Genomic DNA, 22837 nt, shown 5'->3' with positions numbered 1-22837 from the left:
AGCCAGCTGTTAACTACCTGAAACAAACTCTGGAGTGATTCCTGTAAGTCCACTGGTCGCTTCTGACAACAGTAATACATTTCTGGTGATAAAGGGTCTTTGGCGTGTGGCGTCACTTCAGACCCAGGAAGGATGGGTCTGTTTTTGAAATACATTTCTAAAATAGAAATCCATTTATTTATTTGGGATTGATTCCACAAACTCATATCAATATTTTGAGTTCTTTCAACTGACAACAATCACAGGTGAATAATGAGAACACTTTTTGAAGCTATTGTGAAAAGGTTTTGCTTTTCTTTTTTTTAATTTCACTTCTGTTTATTTTGTTGGAGAGTACGTTGAACTTTGTGCCAGCTTTGTTTTATGTGGATCAGAGATATGAACCATAAACCAGCTCAACAAATCTACAATCTGACAGTCTGTTAAACGGCACATTCATATAATGTTCTCTTGCTCTGCAGCTTCAGCTAAAACTTGACTGTTGTGATGTCACATGACCACAACCTATTTTGAGAATCGTTTTGGCGATTGCTGAATCCAGTTTTCACCATTCTGCCCTTGTCAAAGTCCTCCAACAATAAATGATTGTGTTTGACTTCATCAAGTTCATTCACTAACTTGTATGTTCTCCTGGCTCATTTGTAATGCCTGTTGTGCTCTGGACTCATAAAAGCTTCAGCTCTGATTGCTTTTGTGGTTTGTGGCTTTCCGTGTAGATGTCGTGCTCTGTGTGTGTGGCTCTACATTAGCTCTGTGCTAGTATCAGTTAGCGTGCTGTGGAGAAGCAGCACGAGGAACAGGACCACTGCAGAGAGCACATCTGTCGCACCCACTCGCTCCCTCTGGCATGGATCCTCTTCTGCTCTGTTGCTGTGATAGAATTGGAAACCTTGTAGCAAATGCTGCTTCTGCACTCAGGTTTAATGTCTGTAAAGCACACAACAGAATGAAGTGATATACAAATATATGTTAATGTAAACAGTAACTCAAACTAGTGTGAAGGTATATTCCTGCATATTTTAACTTGTAACTCTTGTCTTTACTTAGTTTTCCTTCATTTACAAATTGAACATTTGTGCTAAGCTAATCTCCTGGAACAAAACATGAACGTCCTGATCTCCATCGTGTTCATTGATAATTGGTCACAGTGTTCTAGAAATTGGATCAAATCACTCATTTGTTTTATCAAGTAGTATTAGCTCAATGTATGTATTCAGACTGTTCTGTTCTAATACTAATTATCAGCTGATTATAGCAACACTTTTAAGTCAAGATACATTGAGAATACTACTTAAAATTTTCACAGAGGAGACATTTTGAGAAATGCAGTAGCTGCTATGAGACCTGCATTAATCCGTGTGAGCATGAGGCTACCACCATAAGCCTGATGTACTGTAAATAAACAGATGGAAAGAGATGCATTTGGCACAACCGCAGTAAATGTATTATCAACATAAATAGAAGGATTGGATTCCCCTCGACAGTGATATATCATGTCATATGTGCTTTAATGAGGCAAATGGCTTCTATAAACACACTTTTACCTGTGCCAAGGACACTAGGCAGAGGTAATGCCAACCACAATGTTTCATGTGGTTGTATATTTTAAAAAGTCACATTTGGATTCATATTTTAAGATAGTAATCAGAATGATCAGTGTGTACACCCGTAACATTGATAAAGGACACAAGGAGGTCCTGAGTTTCACATTTCACGTATGAGAGGTACAAAGCAATCAAATACAAATGATGTTCTCAACCCATAAGTCAACCCAACTGTTTCGTAGTCTTCTCTATCATAGGTTCCCTCTTGATAGCACTGTTCATCTTAAAGTTTGGTGTAAAGCATCAGTCTCAGCAGATGACATTAAAAGCTCCTCGCTGCTATGCCCTTAAGGTAGCCACTTATCCTGGCTTTAGCGACATTAGCTGTATGTTGTAGCCAGCTCCTGTCTCATACAAGTCCTCGGAGGAGTAGCTTAATGTTAGCAAGACGCTCTGAGCAGAACAAGAGGTGCAAGAGGAAGCTTAATTAAATGTCATCGGAGACAAAGCAGAACAATAGCCCACTAACTTAATGCGTGGCTGTGGCTTTGTGCAGATGTAATTACATGCCAACTGTAGCTTATGTCATAAACAGAAACATGCAGCTCTGTTTTTACTATAGGCTTATTCTTTGAGTATTAATATTCACCCTGCACATGCATGTCTCTTTATATTTGAGGGGAGCAAACAACAAACTCATTTACATATGAAATGACTCACTTTACAGACAAATGATTGCAGCTTATCACCCTTGGGTCGCATTTAACCATGACAATAGCATCGTTGTTAACTAAATGTTGTAACAATGATTGATTACACCACCTTGACATTGTCAAAAGGACAAACCTAAACAAACATGGCGATGCCGACAACCGTACTTTTAGCAGATGTATTTTGTTTTCTAATGATGGAAATGGAAGCGCATGGATGTGCCCAGGTCAAAGCTGAACATTGATATTGATATTGAACTCAATTCAGAGTGATACACATATCAATCATATCAAAGTTAAAACAATGTAACACTATATGTTAATTACAAGAACTACAATTGTGGTTGAAAATGTTGAAGCACAAGTTATTTCAATTCAAGTTCATTTTAAACTCTATATATATATATATATATATATATACACACTATATTTTTGATATATAATTACATAGTCTAGCAAGAGCTCCTTCTACATATTTCAGGACAAGCATAAGAAACCCATGAATACTGCTACTTTTAGCTACCAACTAATACTTCAATTAAATCGATTAGTAAAAATGCTAAATGTAACCCTTACGATGAATCATAGCTTATTTTCGTTGGGTATTTCCTCGCTCACAGTACATATTTCATAACAAATGTCTAAAGCTTGGTTAATGATCAACTCTTTGGTCTTATTTAACGTTAATTGGACTTCCTGTTTTGCCGGCAGTGCTCTGTCTGTCATCCCTTCCCTGCGGATCCTCCCGGCGTCTGGACCACATTGCTCTTTGCAGCTTCACTACTCGCTACATTAACCTCCTACTCATTAGCAGCTTATTTAAAGAGGCCGATGCTCATTGGCAGGCTGCAGTGTGAAGGCCCAAAATAAGAGTTAGTGAATTGCAGTTTTTGATGCAAATTTGCATATGACACTCACTAACGGATGTGGGTTCCTATCATGGCAGTTCTCTGCAGTGCGACCTCTCGATCCGACTCAGAGCAGTGAGAGCTAAGCTGCAGAAAACTCAAATGCAGCACGGATCATCGCAAATGTCGAGAAGTGCCGGAGCTGAGCGCTGAAAGGTTCAAGTGCTCAGGCGAGAGGGAAAGAGCAGTAGACCAGAATTACCTACTACATGACAGATTTATTTAGGCTCAACTCGTATAAACGAGAACTTAATCATCTTACTGAAAACGTACTATTCCCCCAGAAGTCCAACATATTTGTATATTTTCACTATATTTTTAATGCATTATAACTTGATCTCTTTAATAAACGCTGCTAAAATCCACTTATTTGAATTAACACACCAATACCAACATAAATTTGGAACAGAATGCAGTTTTCTATATTCAGGGCTGTTGGCATTTAGTTAGATTTATCGATTGATGACGTCTTAGTCAACCAAAACTTTTATTAGTCAACAATTTGTTATGAGCATTATAAAGAAAGAGGGCATGGAGTGACAGAGTAGGAGTGAAATGTGACTTTAATCTCCCTTTTTTCCTCATGAAGATGGCGTTAACCTGTATTCCTCTCTTTATGCGTGGATATCATTGTGTCTTGTGAATGCAGTTTGGGTCCGATACCCGGTCAGATCATGGAGAAGCTTCTTTAGTCAACCAACAACCACTCCACTAGAACCCCTTTCATATTGGCCTCCATCATCTCACCATACCATATTTTCTCCTGTAAGCACTACAAATAAAGCACTTTACGTTGAATATAAAACAGTTCTACTCTCTCAGCTACATCTTCAGCAATTGGTCCTCAAACACAGCTGTTAAACTAATTTGTTGATTCAGAATCATTAGTTAATACAGTAAAGTCACCGCTCATTAACTCTTTACGATGCTTTTTGATTCCCATTATTGCATTCTGTAGACAATGTTGTCTCCTCCGCCGCGCTTGGGCCTGTTGCGTCTCACCACGTTTGCCTCGCTGTGTGTTTTCCAGATTTGAAGAGAGAGGCCAGCATCTGTCACATGCTCAAACACCCTCACATCGTCGAGCTGCTGGAGACGTACAGCTCGGATGGGATGCTTTACATGGTCTTCGAGTTGTAAGTCTTTCCCCCCCGTGAAACACCCCCCCCCCCAGGCCCGTGTGTCGATACAAACGGCCCTGGGAGCGAGGCGGGTGTCAGCGAAAAGGTCGTGAATCCGGCAGAAGTGCGAAGAAAACCCCAGCAAATGTACAGCCGGTTTGATGCCCGAGGTGGTTTTATGTAATCTATGGGGGGGGGGGGGCACGTGACTCGTATGAATAGATAAGATTAAGATTTCACACTTGCGGCTACCCCCATCTCGCTTTCTCTCTCTGCGAGCTTCTGTGCCGGCGTGGCTTTTCCATATCTAATTCCTTGATCGTTTAATTCTCTTATCGCCGCCGTCGTTAACGCCGCTTAATGTAAAGGGTAAGGAGACACTTTCACGAGAATACCCAAGAGATTTCCCAAGCAAAAGAAATAAGCACGAATGCTCAGGTAGATCAGGGGAACAGCGTCGTAGCACATCGCCCGTGACTGCTCTCTGGTGTCTTTTTGCACCGCAGCTCGATTATGAAGGTGGTGAAGTGTAATAGAATAGTGTGATCTGATGGAGCAGTGGGTAATATTGTCTACCTTAGAGCACGCTTTAATTGGAGCAGTGAAGAAAGGCTAAGCTAATTGGCCTAACAATTAGCGCAAATTGAAGTGTGAATTTGAAGAAAACTACATGTGGTTGTCAAGGGAGGCAGCCTTAGTACGCCGGTTTGGTAGTATTAAATAGTCTACTGCGGTGTTCAAAAACAAGTCAGATAATACGGTACATTTAATGCCAGAAAGGATGCAATGATTGGACATTTTAGTGATGTGATTATTGTGAGAAGGAACATCAGAACATTCAGTTATCAAGCTTTCTGAGTGGATTGAAATGGCGATTTATTGGACAATAAAACAAAGTAAAGGACTAATTTTTGTGACTCTGGCTTTCTGAATGATAAAGAAAAGGTAATGTGACATAAACGACTTGAAAAAACTAAAAAACATTCCATTTAGTTATTTGGAGTATTAGTATAATAGTAATAGTATTATTAGTAGTATTAGTATTATTATATAGGCCTCGCAATTATTGTGATCTGAATAATCACAAATATCAATCAGCCTAATAATCTTGACATCCCTAAATGCCTGGTTGGTTTTTTACATTTTAGATTCAAGAAAAGATTCAAGAATGATGCAACTCAATGAATTTAATTAAATGGGTTGTAAAAATGAAACAAAGATAGATTTTGGAGAATTACGACCGAGCTAATTCAAGCAAATAAATCTCATTATGTCACATGTAGAGGTGGAAGATATATTACAAACATGTATAATGTTGCTAATGTTGTTTTGGAGCCACGCAAAATTAGAACATTGATATAGTCTATAGTTAAAAAATTACAAATGATCTCAAAAAGAGACAGAAGCATCTAGTGCAAAGTGATATTCTGCGATACATAAACCACAATCAAGACACATTTTAGCACATTCCTGATGCGGTGTTAAAATATTGTGTAAATTTCATTGCATAATATATTGCAAAAGTATTGATATTACAATAGTCAATACGCACTAATCGATATTGCAACAAGCTAAATATATTGTGATAACACCAAGGTTGTCTATCTGACAGAAATGTACAGTTTTTAAAATGAAAACTTTAAAAAAGTATATTTGACTGTGGGTAGTCCTTGACCAGTTCTTTAGCATCATTAAAAGGCATAAAATGATTTAATTTAAAAACTCTCTGTGTTTTGTTCCACAGGGAGGGAGCAAAGTTGTTGGAAGCCTTTTCTCCTGTCTCTGTGTTGACATTATTACACGCAGGCGTTATAATTAAGCAAACAAAAAACAACAAATATATATCTGATTTTGTCCCTGGGGAAAGAGTCCACACAGGCTGGTTGCTAATGACAATAGCCATGTCTTTTCAATCCATTTGCAGCAAAGTATCAAGTGTGTGCAGCCACTTAGAGACACAGTGTCTCCTCTGGCTCTTATTTAACTGGTCTTAATTTCTGTCATTGTCAGAGCGCCGTCTTTACCATAAATTACACCTCAGGGCTTGTTCGAATGTAGAATACATCACGTAACCCTCAACACTGGAGCATGAGAAATTATAAGAAAAAGCCTGCGCGTAATATCTTTCAAATCAGACATATTCAGACATATTCCTGTATAAAATGCGCACATCTACTTTGTTTAACAGGAGCACTTTACTGGGTTTACCGCTACGTGATCAAATTTGTAACTGCGTTTGATGAAATCCTTGAATGTTTTTGGGGAAGACGAGCGCGGCGTTATCTCTCTGCTGCGTCTGCCACTGTCCCCACTGTTCAATTAAATTCCCGACAAATCCAAGATGGCTCGTACGTTTTCACAGAAGATGCAGTTCTTCGCTGTGGATTTAAATGTCAGAAATATAAAAGTGAACTGCAATAAAGTAGATCCAGTTCCCGCTTATGAAGACGGTGCTCAAAATAACTCTTTGCAATTAAAGTGGAGTGAGGGATGGAGCAAGCGGAACTACTTACAGCGGTGTACAGCATTACTCATTCAAAACAATCCTTATTAATAACACAGGTTGTTGACATAGGGACATTTTTTCATCGTTCACATTTTCCCGGCTAAATACAGTAGTATAGCAATGTTACAACTAGAGATGTCACAATATCAATTTAGTGTTTACAACTGATGGACAATTTTTACACGATTATTTGCACTTGCAACAGTGAAATCCTTTAATTGCTTTCGTTCACAAGTCTAGCTTTATGAAATCAAACGTTGTAATGATTATGTGCATAAACAGCCTGATAAAAATGTACTTTACATATAGTGTGGCATGTGGTGTTGTGACGAAGCCTCTCTAAGCTGAAACAATGCCACAAATAAATGTATTTTCAAGCTTATAGAAGTCTTTTAGGCCGTCTCCCTGTGAGACGGTGATACATCTGTGTCTGTCTCGACCCCCGACTCCTCCACCTCAGTGGCCTATCACACAGCAAACTCTGTTGAAGTTTTAATAAGGATGACCTTTCATCTGCTTCTAGAAACCTGTCATGACCTTTATGCCAAACTTTTCCTCTTCTCTGTTTTCTCCTTGTGTCTGTGTTAGTATGGACGGAGCCGACCTGTGTTTCGAGATTGTAAAACGGGCAGATGCAGGCTTTGTTTACAGTGAAGCAGTGGCAAGGTAAGACGTTTAAACCTCAAATACACTGGTGGGAAATAACTGGACTCTCTGTCTCTCATGTGTAGTAAATTATTATCATTTCTAAACGACAAACGACATTATCTTAATGACAAAACTCAGTTTAAGTATAAACCCTGTAATCTTAAAGGTGCACTATAGGACATTTCTTGTGCTAGTTTGTACAGCGATGTTGTTGCTTTGCCTGGAATGTTCCACACTGCAATTTATTTGCATTTTTGACCTGATTGCAATGTCTTCCTCTAATAAGTTTTATATTATTGAAGCAAGACATCACCATTGAATCAGAATTGCATTTCAAATGGTCGCAAATACCCAATCGCAAAGACTGCAATTATTAAAGTAAGGTGCAAACGAGGCAAAACCTAATAAAACCTGCTAACCCTGTAGTTTAGACCTCTGCAAACATGTTCTGAAATGCATGTGATTCTTGTATTAGTTTCAGTCTCAGTCTTTTCCAGCCCAGTTGACTAACTTGAATCTTTTTTTGCAAAGTTTGATGAGGCTCAACTCAACTGCTTAGTATTTATTGCCTGTGTGCTATTAAACAGATGCATGTTAGTTCATTTAGTAGAGTACAGCTTTCATGTCTGAATTTATTTCCACAGTCACTACATGAGACAGATCCTGGAGGCGCTCCGCTATTGCCACGACAACAACATCATCCATCGAGACGTCAAGGTATTTGTCTTTCAAACTTTAATACAGTTCTCTTCAGTACACAGGCTTTTCTTGTTCGCTGAAGCAAAGACTCTGCGTAAAGTGCGTGTGTATCATTCTAAAAAGGGTTTGTCAAGTCCCAGCCAAGAATCACATAAATATAAAAATGTGTAAATATTAAAAATGTATGAAAGCAGAGTTTATTTGAAGTTCCGGGATCTCCAGTCGCAACTCCACCGTCTCATTGTGAAAAGCTCGCAGTGTTCGGTTTGAAGAAAGTGCTGGTATTTTCAAGCACGTTAGTGGTTTAGAGGAAAACAGTTTGTGGCCGTGCGTTGCGTAGTTTTCCATTTCTGTTCTGTCAGTGATACGGCTGGTTTCTTCTCTCTTGGGTGGTGCTGCTCAAGGTAACCCTCAGAAACCTCACAAGGCTATTTTTGCCCGTTTGCTATGCTTTTAGTGCAAGTTTCAGTTATTCCACGTTGCCAAAATAAAGTCGTCTAAAGACACAACTGAAACTGAAGCACAAACGGAATGTATTTATTGTGATTGTGACGGACTCAAATGATACATGATATTTTGTCATTTAAGAATGTCTTAATTAATTGTGTCGGTGTAATCCCTCATTCGTCCAGGCGTGTTCCATAGTAGAAAAAGCTTCAGTTGTAGTCATCTGGACTCTAACTGAGTCCAAATGACTACAACTGAAGCTTTTTCTACTATTAATTAATTGTGGAACATATCTGTACATTTTACAGCTTTAAGCCTCTTCATCAGGCCTGCTGTGTTCCTCTTTTGTGGATAAAGGAGGCTGTTTGTGCCCTTTTACACTACTTAAGCTTAAACTAGCTCATAATAAGCACAGGCAGTCTGGTAAAAAAAACAACGTTTTATGCAAACTAAGGCTTCGCATTTAAAGCAGAATCTCTTCTGTGTCACACTCTTAGCATACACAAACACGCTGTAATTCCCACGGCACCTTCCCAGATGTGAATGTAATGGTTTATATGTGATTTTCAGCGTGCTCTCTTGCAGAACTTACTTTCTGTGTTGACTAACAGTTTCCCAGACTCATAATGCATATTTAATAGTCTCGGTCAGCTCTGCACTGTTTTTAAATTATTATTTCTGTCTGTAATTTAACTGTGGAAGTACTATATGTTCCATTTTGAGTGTGTTTGAAATAATTAGTCTGCCTCACTGGAATAGAAATAAGAGCACTGGTTTTTGCTTTTGTTATATTGATTCTGCTTTCTCTGGAACAGGCAAATGTTGTCCATAAGAGGGCAGTAAAAGAACAAGTTTAAAGTATTATCTCTATCTATGAGGACCTGCGAAGAAAAAAAGTCAAAATAACTATTCTACTAATTAATTCTGAATACAATTATGTGTCGACCTGGACTGATTAAGCACTAAATAAACCAGTTTAATAGAAAACTTTTTTAGCTCTAAATGAATGACTTCTACTGGACTCTTAACTAAAGAAGAGTGTAATCAGTGGTACTTAGATGCATTTCTGTTGATGGGTTTGGACTATTTATATTCATTTTAAAACATATTTGTGGAAAATGTTCTGAATTGGTTTAGAATGGTAATGCTCTAAATCAGAACAAGTATGAGACCACATTGGACTGTTTTTTGTACAAAATGACATTTAAGAAGCCTTTCCCTAGTATTGCAATGGAGTTTGAGAGTGTAGTATCAACACCAGATCCCCATTAGTCATTCCTTCAACAGTCATAACTATTCTTCCTCTGGGTCATGGTTTTATCACATTTAAATTTGCTCTTTACTCACCTCGGGCTTATCAGATGTACTTTTAGCAGAAAGCATAACACAGGCGACTATACTGCCCTCGCTGAATAGGAAGCGGCGAGTGTAGGTGTGAAAGTCACTGAATTCAGTGACACATGTACATAAATCATCTTGCCGTAGTAGTATTTCTCTGGCTTCTAAACAACAAAGGTGTTTCGACGTGACACATAAGCTGTTTTTATATGCATTGATTTTTGTGACTTTTTTGCTTATCTCTGTGTCTCGTATGCTCATTCAAGTGCTTGGTTTTAAATGCATAGGTTAAGAGCTGGGGTTGGGGTGCACGGTGGCAAAGGCGGATAGCGCTCTTGCCTCCCAAGAAGGTTCGATTCCCGGACCAGACCAACATCACATGATCTCTCTGGGTGGAGTCTGCATGTTCTCCCCGTGTTACCGTGGGTTCTCTCCGGGTTCTCCGGCTTCCTCCCACCGTCCAAAGACATGCATGTGTTAGGTAAAATTGGTGACTCTAAATTGGCCCTAGTGAATGAATGTGAGCGTGAACTGTCTGTAATGTCTATGTCTCTGTGTTGGCCCTGCGACAAGTTGGCCACTGTCCAGGGTGTACCCCGCCTAAGGCCCGAAGTCACTGGGATAGGCTCCAGTCACCCGCGACCCCGAAAGGGACCAAGCGGTAGAAAATGGATGGATGGATGGAGGTTAAGAGCTGACATCCTCCGTTGTCTGACTTCTGGGAAGATTGATGTTTGAGAGAAAGAAGAAGCGGCTGTTTCGGACTGTAAAGCAGGCATCCTGGCGCTCGCTGACAAACTCATAAACGTGTCGAGACATTTGATTTAAACATAAATGAACACGGTCACACAGGCATTCTCACATAAATATGACATTGTGCCTAGAGTTCAGGTCACATTTTCACTGTAAAAGTACATCATCAAAAGTACATGTCACATTCAATGTGAACAACGGAAATAGATTGGCCTATGGTGGGAAATGAAAGTACACTCATATAACCCATAATATGCTCACTTTACTGCACACTGGAGCACAGTTCATACACACATTTGTCTGGTCACAATCTGACATAGCATATGACTAGTGCTATTCTGAACCTTAACTGTCTTGTTAACTTTAATTTCCCTACATTCTTTTGCCCTTACAATTTACATGAAACCTTGAAGTGATCTACTACTTTCAAAGAAAATGCATCTACTTCTCTTTAGTTATTATGGTTTTTTTTTTTTTTTTTAACATATTCAGGGCTTACTGTAAAACTTTTGGGTGGGGTGTTTATGGGACTAGCGGTGCTAAAACCATGTGCAAATGTAGTACATAAGCAATAACAATGTTTCATGACTATTTTAGTACAGTTGTGTCCAAATGCAGGTTAGAGTTTGTTGGCTTTGTTGCTTGCTGTATGTAAGATGCACAGTTATGACATGGAGAGGTGGCCATTTTAGCTTTAACATATAGGTACAGTGGGATATAAATATTGTCATACATGTAATATACAAATGATTAAGTATATATATATATATATATATATATATATATATATATATATATATATATATATATATTGCTGATGTGTCCAATAATAACTAAACAGTATTTTCGATATTTAGACTTTTAGCTCTTGGGAATTTGTGACATGAACTATAAACTATATTTTCTCCCAATTCCTCTCTATCCATGACTCAATTCTGATGAATTTAGGACAATCTGTGAATGACGCATGACGCTCACAGACTGGATCACCACCAAAATAAAATTGGTGCCAAATATCCGCAGATATTGGTGAAAATCAGGAACCTACATATCGCCCATTCTTAATATAAATGGTATGTACAATATTTAAAAAGTAAAAAAAATACATCTTTGTCTTTGGTATTGCCTTCTCGGGAGTGTATGTTTTTAAGTCACTCCCCGCTGCTGCTGTCCTTTAAACTGTTTTAGAAAGTGCAGCTGGAGTTTGCCGTGGTCCTGGAGCAATCTCCGGCCTGTCCTGGCTTTGCCCCTCCGGACCCCAAACCAGTGTTCTGCTTTTTTCCAAACAGTCTGAGAGTCTGTTGACGAAAGGTTTTGTCCAGAAGGAAATACATGACTGGGTCAGTGGATCCTCTCAGCGCTGCCAGAAGGAGCAGGCCGTTCTTTACCTAAACACAACGATTGCATTTGGTAAATAAAAGTCAAGTTGAGATAGTCATCAGTGCTACATAGTTTCATATACATTTAGGCTCAACACAATGATCAGCTGTCTTTTATGCACCCCCTTATTCAAATGACAGTGATATACACACTATTAAGTGATATGTCACTTATACATACATTTCTGAGGACTATAATTGCCTAATTGATGTACAGATAGCAATCAAAATGATATTACACAAAATAAATAAATGTAATCACCTCAACCAGACCAGAGAGAGGGTGACAGCTGATGATGCCATGAGCCGGCGTTAGCTCGGTTTGTTTAGAGGCCAGAGAAATAAAGATGGGCTTGAAGATGTGGTATGGGAGTAAACACACAGAAAGGACGATCTGAAAAAGGCCAAAATACACAATAAATATAGTATATGTATAATATTTTGGGGGATGTTTGATTATTAAACAAAAACATAAGAGTTGTCAAAACAAAAAGATTCCCTAATACTATTCAATACTGAAAATAATATTGAAACTATTCACAAGAAATACAGGAATAGAAAAAAAATGTGGTACTTCCTGAATATATTTTGAATACCGGGTAGTCTTGAAGTCTCCAGAACAGGGTTAGTCATGTTAAACTAGCTACTTTTATTTAGATGAATCATATTATCTACATTTATTTTCCTTGTTGCGTTGAAATCAGCATAAAGCTTTTTCCTTCAAAGTTTAGTTTTAAATTTCACACTTGTTTTTGAGTCATTCCAGGCTCGCTTGTAACCTCTATGAATGATACTCTTAAATTGATATTGTGTCGTCGTACTCTACCTGGATTACCACAATATTTCTGAAGACTCTTCCCAGCAGGGATTGCGAGGTGGCAACAGGCGCGCTTCTCCGTGAGCGCCGTATGTGTCTTATCACCGTCAGGTAGGACAATAAAACCAGAGCGTAGCAGAAGTAGAAAATAGTAATGGCCGATAAATTGCATGCCGCAGACGTACTGCCTCCAACTTCTACTGTGGGGTTGTAGCACACCCCCTCTTCAGATTTGGTCTCATTTGCACTCATCGCTTCATTGACACTGTAGAAAACTGTTACAGGTACAATGGCGCCTATGTTTATGAACCACACTGCGACGCACACTCCCCGAGCAAATGAAACCTTTTTGAGACAATTGATAACACTCGTCGGCATCAGGGCTAAGCACCCACTTGGCCTGGGCGCGTGCGTGTGCTGCAGCAGAGAGACAAAGCGACTAACCGCCACCCAAGTTAAGATCATAAGGCCAATGTAGATGTTAATATGCAAAATCGGGGTGGCAGCATGCAATACAAGCTGGCAGAGGAAGCCCCTAAATGTCCATATGGTGCCCCAACGGTAGTAAGCGCCAAGAAACGGCGTAGTGAGTGAGAGGATGAGGTTGGACAAGCTGAGGTGCGATAGATAGACGCTGATGGGAGATACGTTGGACATGCGGCGATGGAAGACCCAAAGGGAAAGCATGTTGCCGGGGAGAGCAGTGAGGAAGATGAGTGCGTACGCCAAGGGGAGGAAGATGAGAGTCGCCGAGGTAGAGCAGAGAGAGACGGAGGACGAAGCATGTCTGCTGTTAAACACTGGAGAAGTGCTGTACTCCATTTGATCTATGGAACATAAAGACATGTTTGATGGTTATGATGCAATTAAATTGTCATACTGTTTATTTTCATGTGGGCTGTAATCATTATTTAATGCTTTACTCTCAGAAGTTGCCTAGTATATTTGTTTTATTGAAAGTATGTGCGTAGATCTTCATACAAACACTTCGACAAGTAACAAATAACTTTCAATACACAGTTAATTATCGCATAGAAAAACGTAAACAATCTGTAGATCATGTTTAACTCTTGATTATATGTATGTGCATGGTGCACAAAATTGAATACCTTATACCCTTTTACAACATAAACATTTTACTCTAAACTATATACTCTATATTCAAATAGGGCATAGCTTCAAAACAATATTATCTACATTTCAATATATTGCCACTAGATGTGCAGCAAGATAAATACACGTAAGGCATAAATGATCTAATAATTTGCTGTATATTTCATATAACATTAGACTTATATGGCAAACGGTGGCCATTTGTTTCAGCAGTTTTCCAATATAAGATAAGATAGCCTTTATCTGTCCACACAATGGGAAAATTTCGGTGTTGGTGCAACACCGCCGGTGCGGTGTGCGTTTATACAAAGGAGGAACTCATGAAACTGAAGGTGAAACCATCGTCTTACCCGGAGATCTTACCCGGAGATCGTCACGTTATCCCGGCGGACATCCTAATTTTCCCCCTCCATCCCTTGTTGGGAAATGGGAGGTTTTGTCTTTAGGAGTTTTTGTTCTTCTATTAAGAGTGTTTTTTAAACTTCCTATAATCTGTTATTTGTCCTTTTCCTCTGTATCTACCTGCGTTGTATCAATTAAATTTCCCCATGTGTGGACTATAAAGCAGTGGTCCCCAAACTACTTTTTTTTTTTTTTTTTAGCAAATGTTGGAGTCAAACTCATGATACTGTGGCTAGCCGTTCATTTTCCCTTTCGCCTGTAATGCCCACATTTCCCCAAGAGATGGCACTGTTTCCTCTATAAGATCTAAGGCGCGCAGAAAATAAAATTCACCACAAACGGCCACCGGGGCCAATCAAGCAGGAAGCGCAAGTGTTTGACACACTGTAGATCTTATGGACAGTAGAAGCACTGTCCAGGGGACACGTTGTGTTCTCTACATTTTTAGTTTCAAAACGCTGTGTGTTTTATTACAATCAGAATCATATTCACTGAGAAATTAGTCTTTTTAGTCCCGCAGCGCGGACCGCGGCCCGGGGCGCAGCGCGGACCGGCCCGCGGGCACGTTCAATAGACACTGGGTGTCACTATTGTGTAAATGAGACTTTCTTGGCCAGACCTGACTCACGAGTCAAAAGACACATGTGCATCATTATCTGGACCATTTTCTGTGTAAATATCTCATGTCACAGTAAAACTCACTCGATGAGTACGAGCTCAGGAGTAGATGATCCTGATGTGAAGACACAGGTAAATCAGCCACACAGAGTCTTCAAGGACAGAGAGGACACTAGAGACAGAGGGGACACTAGAGACAGAGGGGACACTAGAGACAGAGGGGACACTAGAGACAGCTGTGATTTGTTCTAACGCGGGTCTAAAGCAGGACTAAAGCGGACCGCGGGGTGCGCCGCGTGCGCCACGAGACCCCGGTTTAAAAGACGCATAAAAACTGCATTTATTTCTGTGTAATTATCTCATGTTACAACGTGGGCACCTGCAGTTTATGACAGGTGCGGCCCTGTTAGTTTATGAATAATATCATCCAGAAATGGTCATGAAGTGGCACATTTTGGAGCAGTTGATGACCATAAAGTCACAGCAAGAAGCAAAAGAAGCATCGACCTGGACAAAGTGTCCAACCACTGGAGACGTGAGAGACAGAAGAGCAAAAATGTAACATTAAAGTCAAAATGTTTGCATATTCTGGTGACATTTATTAAGATTTTTTATTTATGGAAATTAATCATTACACTACTAGATCATTTATGGGTAGAAGAAATGCTAATAAAAAAAACGGTCCAACACTCTTAAACTTTCCTCCTGTTCTACTGCGTTGTAACAACGATATTTCCCCTTGCGTGGATATTAAAGGTTTATCTTATCTTATCTTATGCTTCACTGCACGAAACAAAACCTCCGGAGGACGTACAGAAGATGCTGGTCTTGTTCTGCTCGACCTGCATATGTGAGACATTCAGTGTCATGAACATGAACAAAGCCCGTCACAGATCCAGCTTCACTGACCAACACCAAAGGATCGATCCTGAGAATTGCCACAACAAAACTTACACCAGACTTTGATGCAAAACAGGGAGATCAACAACACTGTTCCCACTGAAATTGAAGGTCAATTTTCCTGCTGTGTTTATTCAACTGAAATGTAATTAAATTAATCATTATTTAATGCATTTGGAAAACAATTAGTACATTGAGCCTTGCATTTGTTTGCTTTGTTACAATTTACAGGTCAAATCTCGCGTGTAATTTATAGTAATTCATTTGTTCACACAAACACACCATATTTTCCTGGCCCCGCCCCTCGGCCAAATTTTAGAACCCAATGTGGCCCTCGAGTCAAAAAGTTTGGGGACCACTGCTATAAAGGATTATCTTATCTTATCTTAAGTAGATACAGAAGTAATAATGTACTTTTTTAAGCAAAAGAAAGTAAAAACTTACTGAAATAGACAGCGTGCCACTTCTGACTTTTCCGTTTCAAGTCCTATCTGTGCGTTACCGTTAGCTCTTCCTGAAATGAAATGGCCCTTTGATTAAGTGCATGTTCCTTTTAGGTTTGTAAGTTTGTCCATCTCAATGTGTCCATCTGGTGGCGCTGTAATCTAACTTGTGCATTAGAGAGTAGTGTCTCACTTCAGACCGTTATTGTACAACCTGAATAGAAGGAATTATTCAGTATATGTTGTAAATTGTAGCAGCATTTTGTTGACAATTTGCTTGTGTGTAAAGCTTTCATCTTGGTAACAGCCCTCCTGTGTGCTCTGTAAAAGCTCATGTCAGTATTACAGCGGTCATGAGATCCTGCTTTGATGTTAACAATACTTGTGTTTGGTCTATTACCAGCTGGGGATGGGAAAATATCTCATACCACATGATTGTGCACATGTTTTTTCCCCCATGTTTAGAGTTAGCCTTTTTGACAAACAAATGGGGTTAACGCTGGTATTACGCCGCTTGAAAAGCCACAGATCCAAAAAGTGATACTGCACTGACAGAATTTTTATTTTCTTTACAGTTGTCAGCACTATTACTAGTATATACAATGCAGAAAGAATGACTATAGTATTTATATGTCGGTGCAGTTCCTCATTCGTGTTCCATTGTAGAAAAAGGTTCAGTTGTAGTCACTATAGTATTTATATTACAGGGTTGTAAAAAATCAATAGCCAGATACTAGTTGATACTAAACTTATATTGAAAAGAGCTTGTTTGAACAGGACAAATTTAACCTTTATTTATTAGAATAGTCTTGAAATATATTTTGGAACTAGTAAAATACCACATTGTAATAGATTCTTGTGTTATTACATTCCATATAAAAAAGTGTAGGTTTTTATTGGCATCAAGCCTTTTACCTAAACGTCAGTATGAGTTTGAGTTATCATTGTAAATTCTAAAGTTCTCATATTCTTCAAACATTAGTCAAAAACCTGAACTTCAAGATAAAACATTTGTGAAAAATGTTTATTATTTTGATATTGCAAAAGAATTCTTCATGTTACAGAGATTAACAACGTGAATTAAAGCCGCGCTCGCCACCCGCGCGACCGCCTTCCCGCCCGTCCGTGTTTTCTGCTAAGTTTTGCAGCATACAAAGTTGTGAAGTGTGAATGTGAGAAAGCAACATAAAAACAAAACCAAGCATTGCATAGCCAAATATCCACACAATTGTCACAGGACGGAAACATTAGCTTTGGTTGTTTGATTTTGAATTAGAAAACAAAAATCAAATACATGCACGAGAAAAAAAAATATGTCTCCCAAATGATGCCCGGATCTCAGTTGCAACTGGTTTACTCCAAATAAAGGAAATGTGTGATCTAGAGTCTAATGTATGTGTGTTTAGTAAAGACTTTATTCTTTAGACTTTATTCTTTAGACAATCATCCCTCCCTGTCAGGCCATGTCAAAATAAAACTCCTTCTGTTACTGTAAAACACAGAGGCCTTTATTTTGTAAGTGCCACAGGCGATCCAGGCACCTTCTGCACTGACCTTAAGGAATATCAAAATTGTTTTGAATCGTTATTAAATTTCAATGTCTAAAGATTCAAAAAGTGTTGTTTTGAGCTTGATTGGACAAAAAACCTAGGACAAGTATGATTTGGAAAAAAAAAAGTCAAACATGGTGGCGCCACTTTGATTCAACATGGCTGACTTCCTGTTTATCGTAGAGAGATGCTGCCAGGTGTGTTTTACTCGTCAAAGGTAGCATCACTGTTCCAAGTGTCATGTGCCTAGGCCAAAGATTAAGAGTTTAATGTGTTTTCTTTTTTGCTCTAGGTGAAGCTAGTGCGACAGGTGTTCTCACAAGCTCCATTTTATTCGATTTTGGGCTGAGCCGATCGCGTCTATGTCCCCATGTGTGACTTTTCATAGATGTTCAGGGGGTCAAAAATGGCCGAGTTGTGGCAAAATGACCATGAATAATAATAATAAGAAGAAACCAGGCGAGAACAAAGGTCTCGAGCATTCCATGGAATGAATTCCACTCCATTGTAGGGTATCATACTAGTACAACAACTGTAAGGTTATGAACGTCCTGCCACTTGTGAAGGAGGCGGGGCATTCAGGGATATCGATTAAAGAATTGATCAAGAATTCAAACATGACACATTGCATAAGTGTGGGTATGTTTGGTATCATATTTTAAGAGTAGATTGGGGCACCAGCCGGATATTCGGCAACGACCCTATAGTCAAAATCTAAATTAATTAAAAAATATATATATAATATCTGAAGGTTTGTGAATATAACCGTGACATTGACCCCTTTTCTGTGTTATCGTAAAACACGATAACACAATATGCACATGTAAAGTCATCTGGTGGACAAATTTGTGCAATCTGATGATTGTCTACTAAAACCGCACAGTCTGTTGTCTTGGAGGGGAAATGACTCTCAGAGTTCATTTGAAAGAAGTCATTTGATGAAAACATTATTTCCAAGTGTCTCTGTTGTCTCTCTCACGTTCTCTGCTCTTGAGGGCCGTAAAACTCCACACGGACAGCTGATAATACCTTTAGCCTGCATTCCTGTCACCATGGCAACAAGGGGGAGGACATCTGCATATCCTACACCATGGCTTGAGCCAATAAAAGCTAATAATAATAAAAGCTAAGCTTATAAAGTATTTGTTTGCTAAAGGATTGTTATATACCTTGCTAATTTGTTTATAGACATTGTATTGATCCCAAACATAATTGAAGGAAGGGTTACACTTGATGAGCTTTAGATGGCGTCCCGTTCACTCCACACGTAGTACAGTTTTTGGAGCCCACTCCTCCTCAGCTCTTGTGGCTGTCAGTGATGACTGGGCCGATGTGTATCTCTCCTTTGTCATACGCCTGCATCATTAGAGCTGCTCCCTCCACTCAAAGTCACAGCTCTCAAACTCAGCACTCTCCCCACCAGACGCAGCACCTCCCTCCTCATAGACGAAGACAACAGGAAGTACATGACCGGGTCCAGGCAGCTGTTTAAGGCCGAAAACACCAACGCAATCTCATTGGCTGTATCTGCTACTCCCTTTAGGAAACAGGAAGTTTCCGTAAGCTGCGTTTTAATGTAAAAGATCCTGACCAGGTGATAGGGCACAAAGCACACGGTGAAAAGGAACAGGATGAAAAAAGACTTCTTGGCGCTACTCTTGTAGAGAGACGCACTGGAGAAGTTTGGATTCTCCTGGGATCTCTTTCGAAGGTAGCACCCGATCTTCACATAAGATGTTACTAAAGTGATGAACACGATCCAAAAAACTACGACAACTACAATGTTGAGGTAGGCCCTCCATTTGGCTTCAAGAAGCTGTTTGTAATAAAAACATCTGAAGAACAAGACATGCCGTTAGTTTGCATTGCTCTACACATATCACCAATAACTACATAAACATTCAAATTGAGCATGAGGAAATGTTTACATTTTGTGTTTTGTCATTTAAATAAAGGCTGGGCAAATAATACAATTTGAGATTCAGTCATGTCTAATTGTCAATTAAAAGTAAAAGCAATGCAGTTTGACTGACGAATTATGGATTTTTTGTCATAAAAGGCACTAATTTAAAGTCTGACTTGTTTGTACTCTAAGTCTGACTTGTTTGTACTGTAAGTTTTTATTTATTTTTTAAGACATTACCCAGCCCAATTTTAATTATTGTTTCTGACTCCTTTGAGATGGGAATTCTTGAATTTGATCCCCAGATGTTCCAAAAACACAATTGCATTTAGTGTATTACTTTTGAATGATAAAGTAAGACAGGAAATATTGTTGATTCCTTTTTTCATCAAAATAAATTTAAGTTTGTGAACATAGAAATAAATAATATGGGAATAAAAACATTGCTATTTTGAAATTATGATAATAGTAATAGTAAACCACCCACCTGTTCTCCTGTGTGGGACCCTTGGACAACACCATTGGCATAATAAACACCGCAGCTCCCGTCCACATTAGCGCACAGACAACAGAGCTCCCTCTAGTGCTCAACATCCGGTTTATCCCCACACCACTATGGATCTTCAGATACCTGTCCACACTGATCATGCCCAGTAGCGTGATGCTTATGTACATGTTCATATAGAAGAGATTGCCCACTACAGTACACAGAGTCGGCCCCAGTCTCCAGCTGTTTCCTTGGCTGTGGTAGAGCACTCTGAACGGCAGACACACCATCAGAAGCAGGTCGGCTAAAGCGGTGTTTATGAGAAATACACGCATCGAGTTCTTCTTGGTGTGCACAAAAACAAATACCCACAATGCCACCAGGTTACAGATGAGCCCTGGTATAAAGATGATGGTATAAAGCACGGCCAAAAGCACGGCCAAAAGCTCTCGCTGATCCTCACAGGGTCTGCTCTCACCGGAGGCAGGAGTCACTGTCAAGTTAGTCAGAGTCATGGTGGTGCTCTGCCTCAAAGTGTGAGAAACACGTGCTGCTGTGGTGATGTTGGTTTCCATGGAGGTTTTCTGATGTTTTTTTCCAACACTGCAAACACAAAAGGCTTTCGGTTAACAATAGTTCCACAAATGTATTTAGCCAGGGTCTGAATTGAATCATAAAATCAATACTTTAGACAGCTCTTTAATTGCTCTCCTATGGTTGCCTGTTGACTCTGAAGTCACAACTCCTTAATCTGCTTTTTTTCATGAAGTGATATTTTATGAACTGACTTGTGGGGAACACAAACTTTAATTCAGATTACAAAATTTGAATGGCAGTTATGGATAGTGGCTACACATGAGACCACAATGGCACACTGGATGAAGCGAAGTATCAAATGTGTCGCTGGCCAAAGCATATCTCCAAAGTGCATCCACCATTCCAATGTGGCAACTTTGAAAAGAACGACAACAGAAAGGTCGTGCATTTTTGCTTTTAAGAACATCACAGTCTGTAGGGCAATAAAATCATGTTGTTTTTTGCCATGCAATCAATAGGAAAATGTCTCTTGAGTTTTACATCATCCCAGTTTAACTGAAAACTACCAATATACATATTCTCCTACCTTTTGGGATATCATTGGCACAAGTGCTTGTAAAGCAGTAACATTTTACTTGGGTCTGTGAAAAGGAAGTACTTACCTAGGTGTGAAATCCGTCAAAACAAACCCTCTCAGACACTCTGCACAAACACTGAAATATCCATGGCTTCTGCATCACTCTTGACTGTGTTTTCTAAGCCGTTTATCTTCTCTTGCGCAAGAATCCTAAACTGTAGCCCATGATCTACTTCTACTGTCACTCTTCATATGCACTTTATCTCACTGACTAAGAAATCGATGTTACAGTGATTCAAGATTTGTCTGTCCGTCTTTTTCCATCCTTGTTAAGTAGAACCACTTCTCTTCCTCGCTTCTGCTGTCAAAAATAATTTGAAGATTTGTTAAGAAAACTTGACGCTATGACTGCCTGTGCATTTGTAACCACAGTGAAAGTCAGTGAGGGAAAGGGTTGGGCCAAAAGCTGAGGCTTGTAGTGAGATCATAGAGCAGCCACCCAATGTGTACAGCATGACTACTTAAGAGAGGGACTGTCAAATTTAGCCCATTCTGAGAGAAGATACTGAAAACATGTCCTTTAACGTCCACAAGGTAGAACGTGAAAGAGGTGTAACAATGAACATAATACGTACGTTTAAGATATGGAGTTTAGAATGATTAGAAATGTGTTTAATTATTTTATTTGTTTACCTGGTGTATAGGGATGCAAACCTAAACCCACGTTCAGGTCCTGATTCAAATCCAGAGGTTTAGGGTCAGGTGAAAACACCCATGCCATATTTGCATAATGTTATAACAGCATAACACAAGCAACTCGGTTCAATTAAGTTGAAGACACTTGAACAAGGACGACTATCAAACACAAGGCTTAACTGCAGATTGAAATAAACTCAATGTATCTGGCTTGTTCATTGTTTTTTAACATAAGTTACAACTCACAAATCACAAGCTACTAGCTAGCTGCTAAACTATAGCTTAACAGTTACACATATGCATGTGTTTTACTTGAGGAACAACTTCTGAACAAGAGCAAGTTGAGTATTGGTATTAGGGCAGCTGTTTCAGCTGATACTATGTTTGTCAAGTGTATTACTGGTTTGACTGGGCTGGACCCCACACTTGAAGTTTAATGCCTTTAGATACATTTCCACTCTTTAATTTTACAGATCCATTGGCATCAAAGTCAGGTAAAAACCTTCAAAAACTAGCATAAAAGTCAACTAGAACCACTATAAATCAATCAACTTGGCAATAATAGAATATAAAAATATTTGACGCGCGCGCGTGTGGTCTCTGGGTTACGGCCAACTGTAACCAACTCTGTTCAAGACAAGACAACTTGTGAGCACTAAACCAGCATTACTGACCTGAGCGAGAAGTTACAATATTACACCCAGACCAAAGCACCACCAGCTCCTTTAACAAGCGTCTTAA

The 22837-nt window shown here is 39.3% G+C and overlaps 3 protein-coding genes across 15 annotated transcripts in view; 1 reads left to right on the top strand and 2 right to left on the bottom strand.

The window, feature by feature from the left end:
- The window catches only part of caska (calcium/calmodulin-dependent serine protein kinase a), a 95150-nt gene that overhangs the window by 43221 nt on the left and 29092 nt on the right, over window positions 1-22837 (top strand). For all 13 annotated transcript variants that reach the window (XM_072444908.1, XM_072444912.1, XM_072444911.1 and 10 more), the window contains exons 3-5: window positions 4193-4298; window positions 7378-7455; window positions 8082-8154. In XM_072444908.1, coding sequence (XP_072301009.1) covers window positions 4193-4298; window positions 7378-7455; window positions 8082-8154 — 257 coding nt within the window. The remainder of the gene's footprint in view (window positions 1-4192; window positions 4299-7377; window positions 7456-8081; window positions 8155-22837) is intronic.
- LOC140359191 (probable G-protein coupled receptor 82) lies at window positions 11833-13747 on the bottom strand. The gene is made up of 3 exons (XM_072444057.1): window positions 12880-13747; window positions 12316-12447; window positions 11833-12062 (listed from the first exon to the last, which is right to left on the bottom strand). Exons 1-3 carry the CDS (start codon window positions 13714-13716, stop codon window positions 11859-11861), a joined length of 1173 nt encoding a protein of 390 aa, XP_072300158.1. The 5' UTR covers window positions 13717-13747; the 3' UTR covers window positions 11833-11858.
- LOC140359189 (probable G-protein coupled receptor 34) lies at window positions 19073-20874 on the bottom strand. The gene is given in 3 exon segments (XM_072444056.1): window positions 19073-19262; window positions 19264-19731; window positions 20287-20874. Coding segments are annotated over 3 exon segments (1113 nt in total). The 5' UTR covers window positions 20862-20874; the 3' UTR covers window positions 19073-19192.

The sequence above is a fragment of the Eucyclogobius newberryi genome, unplaced genomic scaffold (genome assembly GCF_026437365.1).
Source record: "Eucyclogobius newberryi isolate DKJ021-1_F unplaced genomic scaffold, fEucNew1.0.hap1 SCAF_14, whole genome shotgun sequence".
Classification (NCBI taxonomy): Eukaryota; Metazoa; Chordata; class Actinopteri; order Gobiiformes; family Gobiidae; genus Eucyclogobius; species Eucyclogobius newberryi.
This window is presented reverse-complemented; position numbering and strand designations above follow the sequence as displayed.